This window comes from Physeter macrocephalus, chromosome 7 (assembly GCF_002837175.3).
Source record: "Physeter macrocephalus isolate SW-GA chromosome 7, ASM283717v5, whole genome shotgun sequence".
Lineage (NCBI taxonomy): Eukaryota > Metazoa > Chordata > Mammalia > Artiodactyla > Physeteridae > Physeter > Physeter macrocephalus.
The window spans coordinates 64411294-64435099 of NC_041220.1; the positions used below are offsets into that span (position 1 = coordinate 64411294).

General features: G+C 36.0%; 1 protein-coding gene across 1 annotated transcript; it reads left to right on the top strand.

The window, feature by feature from the left end:
* Positions 1 to 3340: 3340 nt before the first annotated feature.
* On the top strand, positions 3341 to 22989 carry AFP (alpha fetoprotein). Its single transcript, XM_007126252.2, has 15 exons — positions 3341 to 3425; positions 3910 to 3961; positions 4911 to 5043; positions 7191 to 7402; positions 8492 to 8624; positions 9484 to 9581; positions 12278 to 12407; positions 14197 to 14414; positions 15999 to 16131; positions 16672 to 16769; positions 17351 to 17489; positions 19119 to 19342; positions 20470 to 20602; positions 22356 to 22410; positions 22843 to 22989. The coding sequence occupies exons 1-14, from the start codon at positions 3341 to 3343 to the stop codon at positions 22398 to 22400; spliced, it is 1833 nt and encodes a 610-aa protein (XP_007126314.1). The 3' UTR covers positions 22401 to 22410; positions 22843 to 22989.
* The last annotated feature ends 817 nt before the right edge of the window (positions 22990 to 23806 follow it).

A 23806-nucleotide genomic window follows, 5' to 3' on the forward strand; every position in this document is an offset into this window, starting at 1 on the left:
GAGAGAAACCAGGAAAGGAAGGGGTTGGTCAGCACTCTACATGAGATGTCAGGTGGTGTTGCTACAACCTGAAAAGGACTTTTCATGTTTGATTTCAAATATCTTGATACACACTTGTGCTGGGGGGGTTCTTTACAAAAGTGACTGAGGGGCATCCAACATAAGGTTCAGGATAAGGGATAGCATATGTAGGAGAGAAGATAAAGCACAGGTAAAGAGAACCCAGCAGGAAAAGAAAATAAGAGCTAGAGGTGTCAAGGATAAATGCAAGTAGTCCTTCCCTACTCCTTAATTCTTAGAAATCTGGAGAGGGTGGTGGTGGTAATTCTGGTGGCTTTCCGTAGGTGGCATCAGTATTGGGCTAAATGTAATTAAATCTTAAGTGACAAGAAGACTCTGTTGGACTGGAGGACTTTGGAATCATTCTTCCTGCTAGAATTTGGCTTATATGTGCTCTATGGAGTGTGTTTTTAAGCATTATGGCTTGCAAACAAACTCATCATCTTCCATGAGGATCACCTAACCATGATCCTAGGTACTGTCCTCTTCTCATAGCTATCTCAGGGCCTCTAGACCCTGACCATCAGAGAAAATATGAATGTAAACATTTCAGTAGTGATCTCTGGTTAGAAGGGTATGAGAGATGTGTCATTCATATATGTCAAATGAGTGAGTGAGGACAGTGAATGCATAAATCCTGACTGCAAAAATCTGATTCAGTGCCACTCAATTTCTACTTATAAAGGTTCTGCTTTGTGCCAGACATTGTGCTAGGCACTGCAGGAGTCGTGAAGGTGAGTCCTTGAATCCAAGAAGTCAACTATTTAGGAAGAACTGCCTAAGCTTGCAAATGACTGTGATGTAAGGTCAAATGAAAAGTACCAAGAGAAAAAAAATCTAAAAGGTGTTATAGGTCGCCAAAAGTGAGAGCATTCTTCTCTAGTTAGGGAGTAATCAGAGATACAGTCATGGAAAATTATTTGATATAGACCTTAAAGGATGGATAAAATTTTTACAAGCATTGTTGAGGAAGGGGAAGAGAGATTAACCACAGTCCCCCTCCCCGCCAAACTTTCAAACAACCAACCACTCAACCCAACAAAGAACAAAATAGAGCCCAGAAGGAATAAGTAGTCCAGTATCGTCTGAAGAGAAGGCATTTTCTAGCAACCACATGTATAGCTTAATTGCTTTGAAGAAAAGAACCTCTAATATTTAACACTAATAGCAATGCTAACATGATAATAAAAATTATTATCTTTTAAAAATATCTGTTAGGTATCAAACGTTTTAAATACATTATTCCATCTATACACAAAAAACTTCAGGTGAATATTATCATTTTCATTATATACGTGAGAAAATTAAGAATCAAAGAGATTAAATTATTTGCCCAGTCATATGGCTAATAATTGTTACAGCCAAGATTAGAATCTTTCTGATACAAAAGTCCAGTTTACCATGCTAAGCTGTTTCTGAGCAGTTTCATAGATTTATTAAAAGGTAAACAATCAGAATTAGAGCAATGGAAACACATTTTATGTAAACTGTGCACTTTGGACAACACTTTGAGCAATGACACATATACATCATGGGTTGTTTGCAGTTAGTAGACAAACTCTGGTTCACAGCTCCTCTTTATTGCTTGTCTTTTAAAACTGGGTGTTCCTCAAGGTACTTCTTTTCACTACCATCTCTCTTTCTCATCCCATCACATGGCTATAATAACTATGTAAAAGCTGATGATTCCTGAATCTCCATCTCCAGCTTTGATCTTGTTGCAGAGGTTAAGAAGTACTATTCAACTGCCCATCGGCTTCTCTAGTGGAGGTCTTACTTCAAACTTGCAAACCAGGGTGTTCTGCTTAATAATTACACTAAGTTAACAGGCATAAACCAGAGTGAACCGGTCACTCTGCCTTAAGCTTCGATATATGCAAAACTGAGCACACATTCAGTAAGTAAGTCCTTTTGATTTTAACTCATTCCTATCACTTACATTCATCCACAACTCTCATTCCTATTAGCACTACCCTCATCCAGGGCACTTACTGGACCATATTATTATAAAAACTTCCTAACAGTTCTCCTTATCACAATCTTGTCTCCTTTTATAACAAAGAGATGGTTTCAAAGCACAAATGTGATTTTTATTAGCTCCCTTTTGTAGTCTCTGTTATTTTAGGATGAAGTGTAAACTTGATTTAAAAGGTCTTTGAGATGTGGCCCCACTCACTTTGCCAGAAATTCCCTTTATAGAGTAAGTTTCCTCATCTTTAAACTTTGTATCTCATTGCAGTTGCATTTCTTCCAGTTCCTTAAATACCCTGTGCTGGCCCTCACTAGTGGGCCTTTCCACAGCTTTCTAAATTTGCTTTGGACGCTTCCCTCCCTCTTTGTTTGGCCCACCTTCAGTTTTTCTACTGGTCCCCACTAAGAGGTTGCTTCCTCCAGGAAGCCTACCCTGACTCCCTAAAAAGATGTCAGGTGTTCCTCTTCTTACTCTACTTATCACTGCATCTATCACACCGTGTTGTGATTGCTGATAATAACTGTCTGTCTCTCCTGTTATATGGTAAACTCAGTGAGAACAGGGGTGGTGCCTGTTTCTTGTTGCTGATTATTTCCATCAAAGAACAGTGCTTGGTATGCAGACTTCTTCTTTTTGTTGAGTGAATAAATAAAACTCCCATCTATTAAGTGCCATTCTGCAAAAGGCCCTATTCTTAGCCATTTCCACTCATTAATTTATTTAATCATCAAAGAATTCTGTCACTCTCATTATTTTATAGATGATGAAAATAAAGCTCAGAAAAATTAAACAACTCATCCAAAGTTATGTAGCTAATAAGTGGTAGGGCAAAAATTCAACCCTGGTCCCCAAGCCCTCATGTTGCACCATGACACTGTACTGCCCTACTGATAATATGGCAGTAAAGAGTTAGTGCATTTAGTTGAATTTCATGCAAAGTCTGATGTCTTTTGTCTATGTCCCTGTTAACTTCTGTTGTGCAATTTAGGGAAAAGTCACCTCCCTGAATACTCTGTAGTTTGAGAAGAATATTTGTTATATTTGCAAAATGGAATGAATTTGCAAGTTTTCCCCCCTTTTTCCACCCAAAAGAGGTCTGTGTCCTTGAACATAAAACGCAAATAATCCCTGTGCTGTTAATTATTAGCAAGTCATCCCATTTGGAACATAAGGAAATAAAGTAACACATATACCAACAGAAGATTACTAGTTAACAGGCATTGCTAGAGAAGACTATAAAAGAATTTCAGCGTGATTTTCAATATTCTACCCCCATCATCATCACCAACAACGAAATAACTAGCAACCATGAAGTGGGAGGTATCAATTTTTTTAATTTTTCTACTAAATTTTACTGAATCCAGAACAATGCAGAAAAATGCATATGGAATAGGTAAGATATTTTGTGCTTTTCTTTTGTCTTTTTCCTATATGAAAATTCTTAAATTTGTTTTTATTCATTTGCCTTGATTTATTTATCATACTTACTGTCTGACACAGAGGAAAAATATTTAATTGGTGAATATCATTAAATGAATGATAAACTTGTATATTTATAAGAGTACAAGAGTTTTACAAAATCATGGCAGTGCTTAACATTACCTGTGAATGGTTCAATGGTTCCAAGAAATTGGAAGATATAAAATCTGAATTTTAGTGTTAAGTTTACTATAAATTATTCTCATTAACTTTATTCCTTAGTTTCCTAGTTTTCTCAAGTACAAAATTAAGATGCTTCGATACAGGATTCCTAATGTCCTCTCAGTTCTAAAATTGTATAGTTTTAACTTAGACACAAACATTTACATCTAACAATGATTACTTTCCTGATTGCAGTTGAAAATATCATTTCTCATGAAGTTTATCTTGCTTTCCAGCTTCCATATTGGATTCTTCCCCATGTTCTGCAGAGATGAATTTAGTTGACCTGTAAGTTTTGCTTGTATAAATGCACTTTGAATATGCAAAGCAATGAAAATTTTAGTTAGGTAATTGAATAAAGTTGGATAGCCCTATGAGTTTTTAAAAGTGTGAAAGCAAATTAGACAATGCTAAGAAAAGTTATTTATGTTGACTATCAAATTGATATTGAAGAGGTTGAACTGTTACCCCATGCCTACAGTTTGTTAACCCCAAACTGTAGATTCCTTGTAAAGAGATGGGACAAACAAAATCAGATTTTAGAAACTGAAGAATAATGTCTGATTGATGGCAACTATGTATGAATTCAGCAATTTTTCTCATCAATACCAATAGGATGACATTCCCATAGTCTCTATTCTGAATACTATTTAATCCTAGTAGCAAATAGTTGGAGGTAAATGTTCTATTTTTAGTTATTTGTAGAAGGTATGTTGTTCTCTTGAATGCTATCTTTCTGTCCCACACTTCTGAAGTTTCTAATAAGGAATTTAAAGTCGTGTGTTACAGATACTGGTTGCACACAGAAACCTGCAAAAGCATTGCTTTGGGTCAATCCATGATCAGACCTCCATCACGCTGCTAGTAGACACAGGTAGAGGTCTAATGACCAATTCTTTGCTTAAAAAAAAAAACAAAAAAAAACTACAAAGGATATAAATACCTTCAATTATGGAGACATTGCAGTGGGTGGAGGACCACAAAAGGAGGAACCACTCTTAGGGGAAATCCACTTATTTTCATTGTTAACAGATATATGTATATTTATGGGGGAAGGGGACAAGAAGAAGACAGACATTTCTTCCTGGATAGCTAAAATTTCACGTACTTTTTTTTAGCAAAAGTCATCCCCTAAACAGGTCACAACATAACAGACAATAAAAACAAACAAAAACTAACCTTGAGAAAAAGATTGATATGTCTGTTCCCTAAGCATTCATATGTATTTTTGTTTCAGAGCTACCATATTTTTTGCCCAGTTTGTTCAAGAAGCCACTTACAAGGAAGTAAGTCAAATGGTGAAAGATGTATTGACTGTAATAGAGAAATCCGCTGGCAGTGAGCAGCCTGCAGGGTGTTTAGAAAACCAGGTGAGTGAATAATAATATTTTTTTTAAAAAGCACTGTGATATTTGACTAAAACTCAACATGCAGAAGAGAAGATGCAGGGACTGCATAAGAAATAGATACATTTAAATATCTCAGGACCTGTTTTATGAAAGGAGGTTTAGGTTAATTCTGATTTGCTAGAGAGAGCAGAGGAGAAAACAATGGGTGTCTATTGTAAAGAGACAATATAAGCATGGTGGCTAAGAGCTAAGGTTCTGAAATCAGAGTATCTGGGTTTAGTTTCCTTATATATAAAGTGAGGAATAATAATAGCTTCCATTTCTGGGTTGTCATGGAGATTGATATGATAATGGTAGTAGGGGTTAGTTTTTATGAAGCACACAATGTGACAGGCATTATTCTCAGTAGTGTTACATATCCATTGATAATCAAAATACTTTGTGACTTGGAGCATAGCATTGATGAATCAGAATCAATGTCCAGTGAGCCAAGAGACCCTGGCTGGGGCTTACTGGTAGAATATCAGCTTTGCTTGCAAATATTAATTTATTAAATCTTTACCATAATCCTAGGAGATAGATGCTAATATTCCAGTTGGAGAAGATGAGGCACAGAGAGGTTAAACAACTTTCTTAAGGGAGCCCAGAACCAGGATTTAAATTATGTCATCTGGGGCTTCCTTGGTGGCGCAGTGGTTGGGAGTCCGCCTGCGGATGCGGGGGACACGGGTTCGTGCCCCGGTCCGGGAAGATCCCACATGCCGCGGAGCAGCTGGGCCCCTGAGCCATGGCCGCTCAGCCTGCGCGTCCGGAGCCTGTGCTCCGCAGGGGGAGAGGCCGCGGCGGTGAGAGGCCCGCGTACCACCAAAAAAAAAAAAAAAAAATTATGTCATCTGGCTCCAGAACTAACACCCTTAGTGACTTCATTATACTATATACTATAGTGAATGTGAGGTGCATAGCATAGATTAGCGTTGACAGATTTAACAAACAAACAACAACAAAATATGACGCCCTCTTAAATTTGAATTTCAGGTAAACAGTGACTACTTTTTTTAATTATAGGATATCCTAATGTAGTAGATTAATAAATAACAGTTATTAGTGTTTATTATTATGTCAATATAGAAAAGAATTAAGAACTTTAAAATGATTAGAGCTACCAGTTCTGGGACAAAATGCCCAGAGAATCCTCTGTCATGATGGAGCTAGTGAAGTAGCCAAAAAATGATGTATCTGCAGTATTGTAAAGGAGACGCCCTTTTAAAGATATAAAGTACTTTACAACTCTGAAATTGATGACTTAAATAAAAATCCCTGATAGGCATCTCTATTTTTAGCTTGACATGTGAAATAAGCAAAATACATTTTATATTGCAACTTTACATCCAATGAGACATCCAAGGTGATGTTACAGATTAGTGATTTACCATTGTAAACTTAAAGGCATGATTTTTAGGTGGATTGGGAACTGGAAGTCTTAGTTAAGATTTCCAGGATTCTCTAAATATTAGCAGTTATAAAAGCTAAATTAAAAGTTTCCTGAGATGAATGAAACACACGTATTCCTCAGAGGCATTCATCAGACTAGTGGTGTCATCACATGATTTTGGTAAAGCTAAGGCAAACAAGAAGGATTTTAAACATTTACAATGTACATTTTAAAACTTTTTTTTTTTTTGATCTTAGTTCCCCAACCAGGGATTGAACCCAGGCCACAGCAGTGAAAGCGCCAAGTCCTAACCACAGGACTGCCAGGGAATTCCCTAAAACATTTTAGCTAAATCTATAATTAGACCCATTAAAAGTATTTGAAGCTATTTTTATTCAGTTTCAAAATATTTTGAGTTTTATGTGAAAATAATATCCAATTTTATATCAGTGTCTCATAATAAGAATGCCAGATGGAGTATCTATGTCCTCCTTTTAAGATAAAATAATTTTGTCTAATAGGCATGTGTATTATTTAAGGTTGAAAACTAAATTCCATTTTCCAAACACATAAAAGAAAGCTATCCCATCAGGCTGAAACTAAATATATTGGAATTTGTAGGGGGAATTATTTTCCTAATCTACCATTCTGATTTTAAATATTAGAAAACTTTTCATGTGTTTTACAGCATTTTTAGGTAAAGTTAGTTGTCTTTCATTAAAAATAAATCTTATAGGTATCTGCCTTTCTGGAAGAAATTTGCCATGAAAAGGAAATTCCTGAAAAGTATGGGCTTTCAGACTGCTGCAGCCAAAGTGGAAAGGAAAGACATGACTGTTTCCTAGCACACAAAAAGGCCGTTCCAGCATCCATCCCACCTTTCCAAGTTCCAGAACCTGTCACAAGTTGTAAAGCATATGAAGAAGACAGGGAGCTATTTATGAACCGGTAAGGATCCAATTTTAAAGGTAGATAAGACCCCGGAAAGAGTGCAGTACCAAGCAGAATCTACAAATTCTGCAATTTTGGCTGTATTCTAAAACATGGAGAAATAAGGCTTGGTGTGGCATCTGCTGAGCTCCTGCCCTATGAGATTAGGTGAGAAACATTAAGTGTAACTTTGTCTCCACAGCACGTAGATAAATGGGTATAGACCACACAGGAGACCCACCAGTTTTTCCTTTAGTCTCTTAGATACACCTTGTTTTTTCTCTCTAATTTTAGCTTGCCCAAGAATATATTAGTGTGGCACAAAATGACTCCTTCCAGAGCCAAATATTTGGTGTTTTGTGTTCACCAAATTGCCTGAAAATAGAAAATGTTAGCGATCCAGGAATGTTTAAGGCACATAAGCATGTCTAACATTTATTGAGCACTTAAGATGTTTTAGGAACATGTGTGCTTGGCACGTATGATCATATTATTTCTCACAAACAGCCTATCGTCTCCTTGTCCTCTTCCTCTTCATTCCTTTTCTTCTTCCTATTTTGCAGATGAAGAAATTGAGGCTTAGACGGTTAAGACAATTGGATGAGGGCAGACCACTAGTACATTCCCAAGCTGGGATGTGAACCCAGGTTTTCTGTTGGGGAAGCCTGTGTTTAACTCTTAATCACTTCTACCTTCCACATTGCTGCCTAATCCAGAGAAATATAGAACCTGCCCTTAGAACATCTCTGCTATGTTGACTGCCAGGGTGGATAATCTCGTTCTGCACTGATGAGAAAAAAGACTCCACTTTCTCTTTTATTTAGTGGAGGTCTGGCCTTGTGGACCCTGAAACATATCTGAGTAGGCTTATTGAAAAGGATAATTTCATAAGAATCATAGTCAGTGTTTTTGCCTAGTTTGTTCTTATAATCTCATAATAGATTTTTCCTTTTCTTGGAGGATCTTTAGTGAGGAAAATTTTGACAGCAAGTGGAAAAAAATATGACTATTTTCTGAATCTTTCAACAATTCCAGAGTCCAGTTCCAAGCAGTAGCAGTCCTATTTTAATGTGTTTGTAAATCTTACTGCTTCTTTTCATTTCACAGATACGTCTATGAGATAGCAAGAAGGCACCCCTTCCTATATGCACCTACAATTCTTTCTTTGGCTGCTCAGTATGACAAAATAATTCCACCTTGCTGCAAAGCCGAAAATGCGGTTGAATGCTTCCAAACAAAGGTATTGTATTTGTGTGGATATCTGAACCAATAACTTCAATCTGGCTATGACTTACTAAAACCAAACAAAGTTAAAAATGGAAAGATGCTTTGTGGGCAGAGTATCATTTTCAGAATAGAGCATATTTCAGCACTCTGCTATTCTTTGGACTAAAAACGCTGGGTTTGCTCTTTTTTTATTCATTCCTGTATCCATTCATTTAGCCAACAATCATTTTATTATTAAGGAAGTGAGTTTGGTGGGATAAAGAAAGACAGAGGTAGAGGTGATAACATAAATGAAAGAGAGAAGAGTAAGAGGTGAAGGAAGCAAGTGCTTTATATTTATTATTTTTTTTAACCCTTAGAACAAATTTGAGGTGTAAGTGTTATTGTCATTTAACAAACAAGGAAACTTAGGTTTAGAGACGCAAATAGTTTTCTTAGGATTTGGAGAGCTAGAACAACATCCACGATTAATTACTTGCTGCCTGAAGTCCTATAACAAAATTCCTAAGAACTGTGACTCTTCCCAGAATTGTCAGGCTGTGATGCAATCTTACTTTTTGTTACTGAGAAGACATTTAAGAAATTATCAGGCTTCAAGTTGTTTGAAATTGCAGTTGTTTATTCATTATCTCAAGTATGAAAGTTACAAGTGTTTCTGTTTCAAGATATTTTTAATAAATCTACCTGGCATAGATGTATATCAACCCATCTAAAAGAAAGAATGAATAAAGTTCTGCAAAGATATATTGCATTTATAAGTTTTAGCAAAAATTTTTAGAGTTTCATGTTTTAGTTGTATCTGTTGTTTTTCTAATTATTAGAGCCTGTAAAGGAAAATGCATCCTTTCTTGACACCTTGTTTTTCTATCTAGACAGCATCAATCACAAAAGAATTAAGAGAAAGCAGCTTGTTAAATCAACACATATGTGCAGTAATGAGAAAGTTTGGACCCCGAACCTTCCGAGCCATGTAAGTTTAAGCTCTATCTAGGGAAGAAGGTGAGATCTGCAAAACTCCCATTTTGCAGTTTGAGTCCATTTTTCACAGTGTTACTGTTGTAGAGAATGAAGTTTCCTTTGATGAGAGCTAATGTGATTAGAATCATGAAATCCTAGGATTGGGAGGAACAGATCAGTCTGCCATTTAACACTTATTAAAGTCTACATGAGATAACACTTGAGAAGACTTCGGAGATTTATGCTTTTTACCTAGTCTTCCAGATGCTCAAGTTCTGGACTGCAATCAATTTACACCTCATAATTATACTACACTTTTTTTTTTAGAGGAGAGAAGTATTACCTTTTATTATTTTTTTGTGCATTAGTTCATTGAGATATATGCTTTTTGATGTGTGTTATGGTCTAAAAGAAGTGCTCAAAAATTCCAGTTATTTCTCTTTTCATTTGTGCTTGTTTGTATGCTTTATATCTGCAAGAGATTTTAAGGTTCTTGTGGTAACAAGTTTGCTTTCTTCCCAGTACCCGACACAATGGTTTTGATCTATGATCTCCAGATGTTATTAAACTGTTTTTTTTTTAAGTTGATGGAATGATCTTAAGCAGATATACCACATTTTCCTAGATTCTCTACAAGGTAGATTAGCCTTCTCTAAGTATCATTTAAAATTTCTGGCTTAACAAGAAATTCTTTAGGTTAACTCTCCTTCCTAATCTGCTATAAAAGTCCATTATGTCAATTGTTGCTTTTTATGAAAATATTCACTTGAGGCAATAATATTAGAATCCATTGTCCAGAGGAAAACAAAACTGTCATTTCTGAAGAACTGGCATGTATTTTCCTAACTGATGAAAGCATGTAACTCACTGACATCTGTTTTCTTGTCCCAGCTGCTAAAAAGCTCAGAGGCAAATTTGGAGTTTTTCAACTGACTGCATTAACTCTTACACTTAGCATATTTGCCTTTTCTCTTTTCCCTTGATTGTATCTATCTATCTATCTATCTATCTATCTATCTATCATCTATCTATCTTTCATCTATCTAATTTATCTCTATCTCATCTATCTATCTTTGTTGTTAGGATGAGAGGAATATTAAAAACAAAAACAAAAACAGAAGCCCAAACAATTGAATCAGGTAGTTCAACCTCTTCATTTTTACACATGAGTAACCCGAGGTCCAGACAGATTAAATCAGTTTACCCAAAACCACACTACTGGTCATCAGAACCAAGTTTTTCTAGATCCTTGTCATGATTTTTCTTTCTTTTTTTTTTTTTTTTCATTTTATTTTATTTATTTATTTTTATACAGCTGGTGATCCTTGTCATCATTTATTTCCATTACACCTACTTGTCTGCTATGTCAATGATCTCTAATTGTCTGTGTCCTGACAACTGAGACTTTGAGGTCAAGTACAGGAATCAGAATTACCAGTGGTTTAGAGCTCCACTAGCCAGTATGGCAGCCACTAGCCACACGAAGCTCCTGAGCATTTGAAATGTGGCTAGTGCAAATGAGGAACTGTGTTCTAAGTGTAAAACCTGATTTCAAAGACTTAGTATGAAAAAGAAAATGTACAATATCTCATTAATAGGTTTTAATGTTATAAACAGCAAGGACCTACTGTATAACGCAGGAAATTATATTCAATATCTTGTAATAACCTATAATGGAAAAGAATCTGAAAAAGAATATATATATATATATACAACTGAATCACTTTGCTGCACATCTGAAACTAACACAACACTGTAAATTAACTATACTTCAATAAAAAATGGTTAAAAAATAAGGTTTAATGTTGATTACATATTGAAATGATATTATTTTTGATATATTGGGTTAAAAAACATATTATTAAAGTAAATTTAACCTGTTCCTTTTTACATTTTAATATGGTTACTAGGAAATTTTAAATTACATAACTGGTTTAAAGTGCTCTTCAACTTTTATGCTGAAACATTTCTAGTCTAGAAAAACATCTGACCTGCTAAATGAAGAGTATTAAGTGCATGCATTTAAAGTTTATTTATTTGTTTGCTTGTTAAATGACACATTTAAAAATATTGTACATAGTGAAGACAGATTAACGTTTTTAGTCATGGATTTAGTTCCAAGACTGACTGCCTCTCCTTGGAAGAGGTCCGATTATGCTTTAACCACCCTCCAACTCTATGAGAAACTTAAAGATTGATTCATGATTTGCTTTAGTTAAATTTATCTTAGTAATACAATGTAAGTTAAGATTTTATTATAATGACATTATTTATCATTTGCTATCCATAAGTAATTAAAGTTAAATGTTCTCAATTTAAAAAGAAAATCCGTCTTTATCAGTAGCAGTAACAATACCAGTTGCTCTAGGCCACAGTGGTCTCACCAAGACATCTCTTAAAATTTACATGAGCTATGCAGAAGAAATAAGAATCCCCGCCCTCTTGAGTCTCCCTCCCACCCTCCCTATCCCACCCCTCTAGGATGTCACAAAGCACTGAGCTGATCTCCCTGTGCTATGTGGCTGCTTCCCACTAGCTATCTATTTTACATTTGGTAGTGTATATATGTCCATGTCTCACTTTGTCCCAGCTTACCCTTCCCCCTCCCATGTCCACAAGTCCATTCCCTGCATCTGCGTCTTTATTCCTGTCGTTATTTAATTTTGATAGATAACCAAGATTGATTTCTAATTCTTTTTTTCCCCTTAGAACTGTTACTAAACTGAGTCAAAAGTTTCCCAAAGCTAATTTTACTGAAATTCAGAAACTGGTCGTGGATGTGGCCCACGTACACGAGGAATGCTGCAGAGGAAATGTGCTGGAGTGTCTGCAGGATGGGGTGAAGAGTCTTGCCTCCTATAAAAGAGATATTCCCACTCCCTTTTCTTTCTTTTGCTCTCATTCTAAATGGGAGAAGGGTGTCTGCCATGAGTTGGTCGTAGAATGTGGAAACTAGCTGACTGAGTGAAGTTACAGATAAAACTTGAATCTCTTTTGTTGACTCTGCTTTTCACTTAAGGGATGCACTCCTCTTCCTAAACCAGTGCCCATTCATTCTTACTTCTAAAGGAGATGGTAACCTCTCTGGAGGTCTCCACAGAGAATTTTTGGGGGAAAACTCTATTTTTAATATATTTGTTTTTTAACCCATTTGTGCTTTCATTTGATAAATATATATTGAATATTTTCTATGTGCTAGCCACTGTGGGGCATACCTGTTAGGAAGGCACAAGCTGGTTTCAAGAAATGTATAGTTTGATAAGAGAGATAAGACATGTGACCTCATTGGGGTTAGAGACTGTCTTTGGTTTACTGTTATTTCCATAGGCCATCAGCACCATGCCTGGCACATGGAAGGCACTCTATATTATATACATAGAGCTATTACATGAATACAACAAAATAATAAAGGAAACATAAAAAATAACACAAGATATTATTCTACATGGTAAAAAGCTAGCCATCACGGAGAGGTGTGAATAAGGGCTCTAGGGGAATTAAAAACCAAAAACAAATACCCCAAAAATAGAATCCTCAAGCATGCCATAGTCAGTTGCGATTTAAGCAGTGTGGCATTGGTCTATTTCGGGCCACCCTAGGCTTCCTAGATGTTGGAGGCCTGTCTATCCCCAAATTATTCCCTCTTTGGTCCCCTGTGATACACCTTCTTCTTCAAGGAGGCTTAGAATTATTGCTCCTAGATATTTTGGTGGCTTGAAACCAGGGCTGGAATATGGTTTCCAGAAGGTTGAAAGTGAGGGCAGAATGCTCCTTTCAGCCAGTCCACGGCAATTTGGCTGAGATACACTTGAAAACCAGCAAGAAGCCAAGGCTGTAGGGGAGACCTAAGGGTGAGTCTTTGGGCCCAGGCAGAGAATCCTGATGTCAGGAGTTGGGGCTGCCTCCAAGACAAATTTTCCTATATCATTTATTTTTCCTTTTAGAAGCATTTACCTTCATATTAGGAATGGTAATAAGAATGATTTTATTTTTCTTTGATGTATCAGTTTTAGTTGACTATTTTACTAATTTGTATACTCATTTTTTAAAGTTTAGTTTTTTCAATTTTTGGACTTCAAACCACCATTAAAGTGAAAAAATAATTTAAAAGTATGGTATATAAGTTGGATTTTAATGGCTGAATAATGGGTTCTAATTGTTCCTGCTGAGAATGCACAGAATTTTCAGTCCTTTGACAGGTACATGCAAGCTCTGCTTCTTTCTGGCCACTTACGTGCATTTCATTATCTATAGACTGCCCTCTGGAGGTCATAATGGGTTACTGCAGGGTTATATAAACAGCAAATGTTTACTACCAAATTTCAATACTAACAGAAAGATATGCATCAACGTGCATGTCATTTGGTTTGAGGAGTACATTTGTCTTTTGTTTTTAAAAGCTTGCTATTAGAATAAAATAGTAGATTTTAGCTGACAACTATGAAAAGAAGAATTGAACAAACAAGGCTAGGTGGAAAGGAGTAAGAAAGGTAGAGTAGGGAGAAAGCACTAAAATGGGAGACAAGGTAAATGTCTTCTTCCTTCCTTCTTTCCTTCCTAGGACTGGCCATGAGGTCCTGAATTAAAGAATAAATGTTTAAAACTTAGACTTTATTTTTCTATTACAGGAAAAAATTATGTCCTACATATGTTCTCAGCAAGATATTCTGTCAAGCAAAATAGCAGAATGCTGCAAATTACCCACCACACTTGAACTTGGTCATTGCATAATTCATGCAGAAAATGATGACAAACCTGAAGGCTTATCTCCAACTCTAAATAGGTTTTTAGGAGAGACAGATTTCAACCAACTTTCTTCAAGGGAAAAAGATCTCTACATGGCAAGGTAACACACTCTGTAAATGTATGTTCACACAAGTAAAAATTATGGTGTGACTGACAGCCTTGTGTTGTTGAAATGGTTTCTGAACTCAGTATGTAAGGATAATGTTAGAATGTTCTAAGCCAGAATATAGTTAGGAGAAGATAACTAGGAAATAAGGAATAGGGTCTACCTTATGCTGATGAGACTTTCACCACTGCTGTTATTAACTGGCTTGCTTATGAGGATGCATTTTATTTTGTATCAGTTTCTCTGGAATCAGAAGCATTGTCATCCCTGTATGGATTACTCATGTAAAGACCACCATTGGGCTTCCGAATAGGATATGGATATTTTTGTAATAAGAAGGGCTCATAATTAAGAATGTGCCTTTTCACTGTACATGTTTTAAAAACGTTTTCCCCCAAATATAACTTAATAGATAATGCTAGATAGAAGGGCTTTCATTGTAGCAGTTTATTTGCTATTTATTGAATACATGTTTTATTTTTTTAAGGAAGTGAAAACACATTTAGAGACATTTGTAGTATGGTAGTTGTAATTGACAAGACATGTTCTCATTCTATTTGCCTTTAAGGGGAGCAAGCAGTTAACACATTTTCCTTTATTGTACAGTGTGTATCAGTGGACACTATTAGAGGAGGGATTTGTGCAGCTCTTAGGACACTATACTTAGTGATCTCCAAAGGTCCTTCTAAATTTGAGTTTGCTTTTAATGTAGTAATGAAAAGAATGGTGCAATTTTCTTTTTAATATTCCTGGAGGATATTACTCTATTGTTGATTAAAATTAGACATGCACACATTGTTTGCACCGCTAAACTAAATTATGCAAACAATAACAAAGGCCAGATTTCAGAAACCCATAATGACATTATTGGAGGAAGAACTAATATGACCTATTTCTACAACCTGGGAATACAATTAGTAAATTCAAGAAGTCTCTTTAAATTTACCCATTCATACATTCTGAAGCTAATTGTTTATTTAATAGAAGCAGTTCTTCAATTGGAAAGGTTCTTTGCAATAGAAATTTTCTCAGCCGAGAATGATCTTCCCCCAGACACTTTGTGTGGCTTCCTTCACCCAGGTTCTTCTCCTGAAAGAGCTACTCAAAGAGACTTTTCTTGACCACACACTCTAAATTGTCACCCCTTTCCTTCTTGTCTATCTTCCTTTATTTCTCTTCATTGATTTATCACTACCTAAGATTGGATGACCTATTTTTTATTTGTTTGTGTCTCCCTGTAATGCCTGCTTTTGAGAGGCCAGACATTTTATCTTATACATTATTGAATCCTTACTGCTTAAAGAAATTGTTTGCACAGACTTGGCAGTGGAAAAATATTTGTTGTATGGATAGATTTCATGTCCATAATTGAAAGTGAATAGTGCAAAAGAAAACAAAATACCATTTTAGAACAATTTGAGGGATTATAATTTTTATTAATAGCTTTGCCATGCATATAGTTGAAATAATATTTGATTTCTAGGTTTATTTATTTGCATTTTAACTTCTGCATGCCATATAACACAGGAATAATTTGTCTCTTAATTCCAATAACATGATTTTTTTCATATATTTCAGATTTACTTATGAATATTCAAGAAGACATACTAAGCTTGCTGTCCCAATAATTCTAAGAGTTGCTAAAGGATATCAGGAGTTATTGGAGAAATGTTCCCAGTCTGAAAACCCTCCTGAATGCCAGGATAAAGGGGTAAAATGCTCTAGTTTTTTAAGGAAAATCTGAAAAACTAGATGGATATCATGGATTAAAAGTGCTGTTTGTTTGAAAGCATCTAGTTACTAATGAGCAGTTAGTTAGTTATGTCTACTAACTAGCTATCTAGCTATTAAGTAGTGATTAACTAGTAGTCAACAACTATTGGCTTATTTTAGAAATAAGAATGTTTTAACCAAAAGTTCTTTGATGCACAGAATAAAAATAATATTCATTTTTTAATAGCTCACTCCAGAAAGGCAAGAATCTTGTACAGAAAGAATTGTAACTTTTTACCCAAAGTTTGAGTTCTGCCATCAAATAACTTGGTGATTCACAAAGTTTTAAACTTAATCTCCCTAAAGTTCATTTGCCTTAATTCTCACAATTCATCTTTAATATTAGAAAAACCCTGTAAAAGTGGTTTCTCTAAGATTGGTATCATAATAGAATAAACTATTACTGGCCAATTTTTACATACAAAGTTATGTGTGCAGAAAGAGAAAAAAATGTATGTAATAATGCTTGTATTTTCAGGAAGAAGAGTTAGAGAAATATATCCAGGAGAGCCAAGCACTGGCAAAGCGAAGCTGCGGCCTCTTCCAGAAATTAGGAGAATATTACTTACAAAATGCGTATGCTTTTTTAAACAGTATTTTGAGTGATTTAAGATCATTAACTAGTGAGGGAAAGCCCCATTTAAATTAATCACCCATGGCTACCCTAATTCCAGCCCCTATGTTGGACTGGAGGTCTTGTAATCTGATCACCCAGTTTCCAGTTCCAGAAGGTGGCCTTCCCCGGTTCTCTCTCTTTAGGAGCAACAGATGGCCTGTGAAACCTGATCTGTGGTACTGGCTTTGCGTTCCCCAAACCGTGCAGATTTTTGCAGTAAAGATACCCATTCTATCATAGCCTGTCGTAGTTAAAGCACCAAAAGATCAAAGTGCATATCGAGGAAACTTCTGAGGCTGGGAATAGGAGCCAGCCTGCTGCCCAGCGTTTATTTTCCCATTGTGATATGTTGGTGTAAGAAGAGGGTAGGGAATGCTTATCAGAGTAAATGCACCTCCAGCGTCGGTCCAGGTACCAAGTGGGTGAAACAAATGAGCTGATTTCATGTCCCCTGTTGCCAAAAGAGGGTCTTTGAGAAGGAATGAGGGACCAGAGACTCGTGAAGGACTCAGCAAGATTTGGTGAAAAATGCTTCTTTCAGGTTTCTTGTTGCTTACACAAAGAAGGCCCCTCAGCTGACCCCACCTGAGCTGATGACCTTGACTAGGAAAATGGCGACTGCGGGAGCCACTTGTTGCCATCTCAGTGAGGACAAACAATTGGCCTGTGGCGAGGGAGCGGTGAGTGTTTTGTTTAGTTCCATCCTGTTTCTGCCCTGTTGGGCTTGAAATAGCCTTATAATTCCCATTTAGGGGAAATGGGAAAAACCAATGTGGAGATGGCTTTCCTGGACTTGTTGGATTAGTTGCAGTTTGAGGGGTGTAAGAACTCGGCTCTGAATGGTTGGCATGTGGGCAAGCTTCCTGTCCTTCTAGAATGGCTGGTAGAAGTGCAGTGAGTCTATTCAACAAACAAGCAAGCTTTCTGCACAGGGGAAACAGAAAGACTGACACGTCACTCAGTTCATGATTTCACCAAATACTTTAATGTTAAAACAGAAAAAGCTTCAACTTTGACAGATTAAAATATGCTATTTTGTTTTTAGCCATACCTATGTTTTGTTTTTTTATGATGATATTAGGGACGATTTATTCCCCTTGACAGGGTGCAGGGTACAGAACAGGTAAGTCCCACGTTCTGAATAGTAAAATGACTTTCCAGTTGGTAATGCCAATAATCTTTACTTCTTAATGTCACTAGTGTCATACATATGATTACAGGTTGAATTTTTTTTTATTATTTTTTCCCTTGAAGTCACAATTGTGAATAAAATTGTGTATCTTTTTTTTTTTTTTCACTTTTCCTCTTTTTGATGATGGGGAGTCATTTGCTAGTCAGTCTTCATGTCCTGGAAGTTTTTGTCAAAGGTTAGAAGTGAAAAGAAACTTTCCTGTGATTAAACATCATCTTTGACATTTATGGAATCCCACATGTTGGGAGGATGCAGGGGCACAGGATGGTGTAATGGTTCAGGAGTATGGGTTCTGGGGGCCTCCTGCCTACATTCCCATCCCACTGTCACCACTTGTGAGTCTTGTCACATTGGGAAAGCTAGTTATCTCACTAAGCTTGAGAATTTTCATCTGACATTTGAGAATAAAGTTAGGATGGCTGTCTTAAACGAGGTAATCTGTGTGACTCACTCAGTACTAGCCTGATACATAGTATGCCCACAAAATATGTTGGCCCTTGTTACAAGTTATTATTAGGTGTTTAAGAAATATCTCTGAAGTGTGGAAGGTAGGCGAATTCTACATTAGGAAAGCCTTAAGGACACACAGACTCACACACACACACACACACACACACACACACACACGTCTTATTTCTTTACAATTAGGACTACATATTAGCTGTATGTATGTATGTATGTACATATGTGAAAGGCTTAGGTTTGTGCTATTCTTACCTTCAGAAAGTGATTCTCTGAATTCCCAAAATAAAATGGAAAGCTCAACTAAATATACATGGAAAATGTAGGCCATGTATTGATTTCAGAGACTTTTCCCCTTCAGAAGTATGTATGTAACTGAAAATGTGTTTCAAATCGCTGGCACAAAGAGCTGAAGTGGCTCTCTTCAACATCACTTGTGGAACATTGGTCACTAAATGCTGAAGTTTATCCCAAACAAATGGGTAAATAAGAATCTACAATATGGCAGCACATGATCCCTACACAGACAGCAAATTTTCCTGTAAATTAATTATAATTTACTGGACATTAAACACTATTGCAACAATTTTCCTGAATCAATTCTATGGCTGATGCTCCATCTCCTTGCTTTCTTCTTTCTCATTCTCCTAATTAGGCTGACCTTATTATTGGACTGTTATGCATCAGACATGAAGAGACTCCTGTAAACCCTGGGGTTGGCCAGTGCTGCACCTCTTCATACGCCAACAGGAGGCCATGTTTCAGCAGCTTGGTGGTGGATGAGACATACGTTTCTCCGCCATTCTCTGATGACAAGTTCATCTTCCATAAGGATCTGTGCCAAGCTCAGGGTGTAGCACTGCAAGCAATGAAGCAACAGTAAGAAATGGGTATTTGCTAGCATGGAGAAGACTGACAACACTAAATAGTGGTTGAGATTTCTACTTCACACACCCAACACCCTTGGGCTTACCAGGAGAAAATTATTACTCCAAAGCACTTAAAGTGACTTTCAGAATAGTCTTGTCTCAGCGTCTTCATAGCCTCTAGTCTGGAAAAATTCACTGTGGCAGATAATTTCCTGTTTGTAAAAATAGTCTCCTTTTAAACTATTGTTGTGATGCATCTTGGGATCGAGGGAAAAGGGGCAATCTATTTCAGGTTATTAGGATATATCTTTGCAGTAAGTCTCAGGTACTTCCATTCCAAGCACTGAATAAACACCTTTGAATTTTTTTCCATACTGTTTACTCTTTGAAGAGAATAATCATAACATTTGATTCAACCATGCAATATGGGTGTTATGAAGTGGAATACCCATTTCAGTTCATTGTGGGAGGCATTCTGTAATGATGATAGTAATGCAAGTCAATGTAACTCATGTTCTCCAAATTCCCATGCATTTTCATACTCCCATACTTTGCAAAAGGTCTTTCTTCATTTTGGAAAACTTGTTCATCCCTTTTTTCTCTGTCACAATCTGAGGCATGTTTCTAGGTACAGTAAGAATGCTGCCTGGCAAGCCTCCCCTATTCCCTGGGTCAACATTAATTCCAGCCTGAATGTATTACCAAAAGAATATTACAGGCAATTAGGACAGACGGTGCTCAGGTTAGGGGTGTGATAATGTGAATGACAAGGGTTTGGAAGTTGGAGCCTTTGAGTATGGATAAGACATATTTTAGAAGAGTGAACTGGAAAGAATATTTTAGGCAAATAAGAAAAAGACTATTTCACTACATATAAGTAAGGTGGAACTGTGAAATAGTGTTTCATCTATAACCTGCACAAGTCCAGACCAATGGAACATTTAGCATGTTTCTCGCCTCAGTCTTTCTAATAAAGTATTAGCCAAGATACATGTGGTGAGTCTGGTGATGGGTTAATGGAATGAGGGCTTAGGGTAAGGGTTGCCAGGGCTCTGAAAGTTCTCTCCTAGGAAGGCTTTAGAAAAATACCATTGCATAGCAGACTTCTCTATTATATTGTTTTGTTTCAAATTATAGGTTTCTAATTAACCTTGTGAAGCAAAAGCCACAAATCACAGAGGAACAACTTGAGGCCGTCATTGCAGATTTCTCTGGCCTCCTGGAAAAGTGCTGCCAAGGCCAAGGGCAGGAAGTCTGCTTTGAGGAAGAGGTATGTGCAGCTCATGTTTACACTCAGAATACTTGGTATGGAATTTTTTGTAACGAATAATGAAAAGAGTATCCCACCAATTTATAATTTTAAAATAATGACAGAAATATTTAATTTAGAAATAGATTGAAGGACTTTATAATATTTAAAAATAATCACAGTTTTCTCACTAAATATTAGAAGTGTAATTTTAGAGTATATTATGAGAATTAGTAATTTTGATTTATTTTCTAGTGGAGAAAACTGTAAAGTGAATATATAATTAACTGATGATAATTTAGACAGTTTCTGGCTTAAAGTTTATCAATTGAGCTAAATGGATTAAAAGGATTTAATAGCAAATTAATTGTGCACATAGGATATTGGGGGAATATTTATAGAAAATACATTGAACTCAGGAGCAAGACTTTGAATATTAACAGAGTAGTAATTAGGTATTATCTTAATATAATTATTTAGCAATTTTAGCTGGATTTGTAAATTGACTACATTTTATAAGCCTCTAGTTTGTATTACTAAATATATTTGAATACAGCATCACTATATTTTAAAAAGATATTCTATAGTTCAGCCTTTTTGCCAATTTTATTTGACTATCTCATGAAGTAGAAGTTTAGATGTTTTGTTATTTGATTAATATTTAGAAATGTTGAGTTTTTCAATAGATAATATAATTACATGGGTTTGAGTGTGTGTACTTATTAGTATGTGTCTGTTTTTGGTAGGAGGGGGTGGGACACAGATAATGGAATGAGATAAAACAAAACTGAAAAAATAGATTTTATGTAAATCATTTCTGATAAATATGATACAAAAAGATTAATGTCCTCTGTTTTGAGAACACGTTCATTTACATGCAGAGAACATTAACAAATAGTAGCATAGCAGTATTTTCTCTGTAAACCTTTTAATTTCTGTGACTGATTTGTAGAGAAAGGGGAGAGATGGGATGAGGCTTTGTAAGAGTTTGGAGATTGGTATAGGAAAAACAATACCTCCTGTTGATAAGAGTGGAGTTGTTTTCCTTCTGCCTTGTATTGTCCTAGCTTGTTGACATCAGAGTTGTATATCTTTATTTTTAACTTGGTTAATCTATAAACCAATGAATTCATCCCTAGCTAGTGGAGAGTTAACTGTACAACTGGCACAGTGGTCTACTTTTTAATCTGATGATTCTTCTTTTTTTTTTTTTTTTTTTTTTTTTTTTTTTGCGGTACGCGGGCCTCTCATTGCTGTGGCCTCTCCCGTAGCGGAGCACAGGCTCCGGATGCGCAGGCTCAGCGGCCATGGCTCACGGGCCCAGCCGCTCTGCGGCATTTGGGATCTTCCGGGACCGGGGCATGAACCCGTGTGCCCTGCATCAGCAGGCGGACTCTCAACCACTGCGCCACCAGGGAAGCCCTATCTGATGATTTTTATTGACTGATTTATTTTATTTTTTCTTTTTTTAATTGAAGTAGAGTGGATGTACAATATTATATGTTACAGGTCTATAATATAGTGATTCACAATTTTTTTAAGATTATACTCCATTTATAGTTATTATAAAATATAGCCTGCATTCTCTGTTGTACAATATATCCTTGTAGCTTATTTTATACCTAATTGTTTGTACCTCTTGCTCCCTTACCTCTATATTACCCCTCCCCCCTTCCCTCTCCCCACTGGTAGCCACTAGTTTGTTCTCTATATCTGTGAGTCTGCTTTTTGTTTTATATTCACTAGTTTGTTGATGATTCTTTTTAATTTGCAGGGTCCAGCACTGATTTCAAAAACTCGTGCTGCTTTGGGAGTTTAAATTACTTCAGGTAACAAAAAATTCAGATAAGGCTTACTATAATGTTGATTCTCCCCAAATATTGATCCATAATTAAATACATCCTAAGAGCTAACATTAAACACTTTTCTTAAAAATAAATGCAATTCAGTAAAAAAAAAAACCAAAAACTTATTTAAAAACCCTGGAACAAAATAATGCCCACAATGTTAAATTAGTGATTCAGCTAACTCAAAATTCTTTAAGGTTGTTTCATAGGCTTCAGAGAATGTCACTAGAAGGCCTTCCTATCAGTTTATCTGATATAGATCTAATATATGTATATATATATACATATATATGATATATTTATATATCATATATAACATATATTTATATCACATATATGATATAAAATAATAAAACCAGTTACATTCTGCATCTATTAATTTAATTAGTACTTATACTTTTGTTCTTGTTACAGGGGGAAGAGAAAAGACCAAAAGTCTTTACTGTTTGGTGTGAACTTTTCCCTTTAATTCTAACTGATTTGTGCTTTTTGTGAATTAAAGAAACGATGAAGACTTTTATGTGAAATTTCCCTATTATAAAAATAAAGTATCTACAAATGTTTCTTTTTTCCTAGTCTGCTTATTTATGAACACTTATAAATAATTTCTTTAAATAGTTTTGTATACCATTGTCTGAAGCAGATTCTGGTCACAAAGCACTGAATGTTGGTTATAGTAGGAGATTAAAGCCCCCAAGGATGGATTTACGACATTGAAGGCTATATTACGTGGTGAACCAAAAACATGTTCCCAAGTAAATCACTTTTTGGTGCTTCTAGGGCACACTGTTCATTAAATGATCATTGAAGTATTCTAACAGATAAGTTGGAGATGAGAAAAGAAATTATTATGTTTTTATAGGATCCATCAAGAATGATGTTACTCAAAATTTAACATCTATTTTTTTCTTAGTTTTGTTCATAAACCTTTTAAAACATAAATGTTAACTGTCCTGTAGTTGTTTTGATTGAATATAATTAACATTTTCATCAATTATTATTATTTTTTGTTCTGCAAGTATTTATTGAGCATTCACTGTGTCCCAGCATCAGCAACACATGAAAGAGGAAAACATGGCCCATGACAAACGATGATGAATGATTTTAGGGGAGTATAGGGTGGGGAAGAAGGCTATAGACATGGAAGATCAAGCAAGACATTCAAGCTATATAGGATTGAGTGGATTCTCATGGGTTTTATTCCAAAGGGTTTGGATGATGTCTTATAGGTAACAGGGGACCAGAGTAATATCTAAGCAGAGTGATTAGCTTTTAAGGAAATAACTCATGAGATATGGAGGATGGGAAGTAGAGGCAGGGGAAAGAGTAGAGAGGGGCAAGGTCAGTAAGTGGTGACAAAAAGATCAGTCCACCAGTA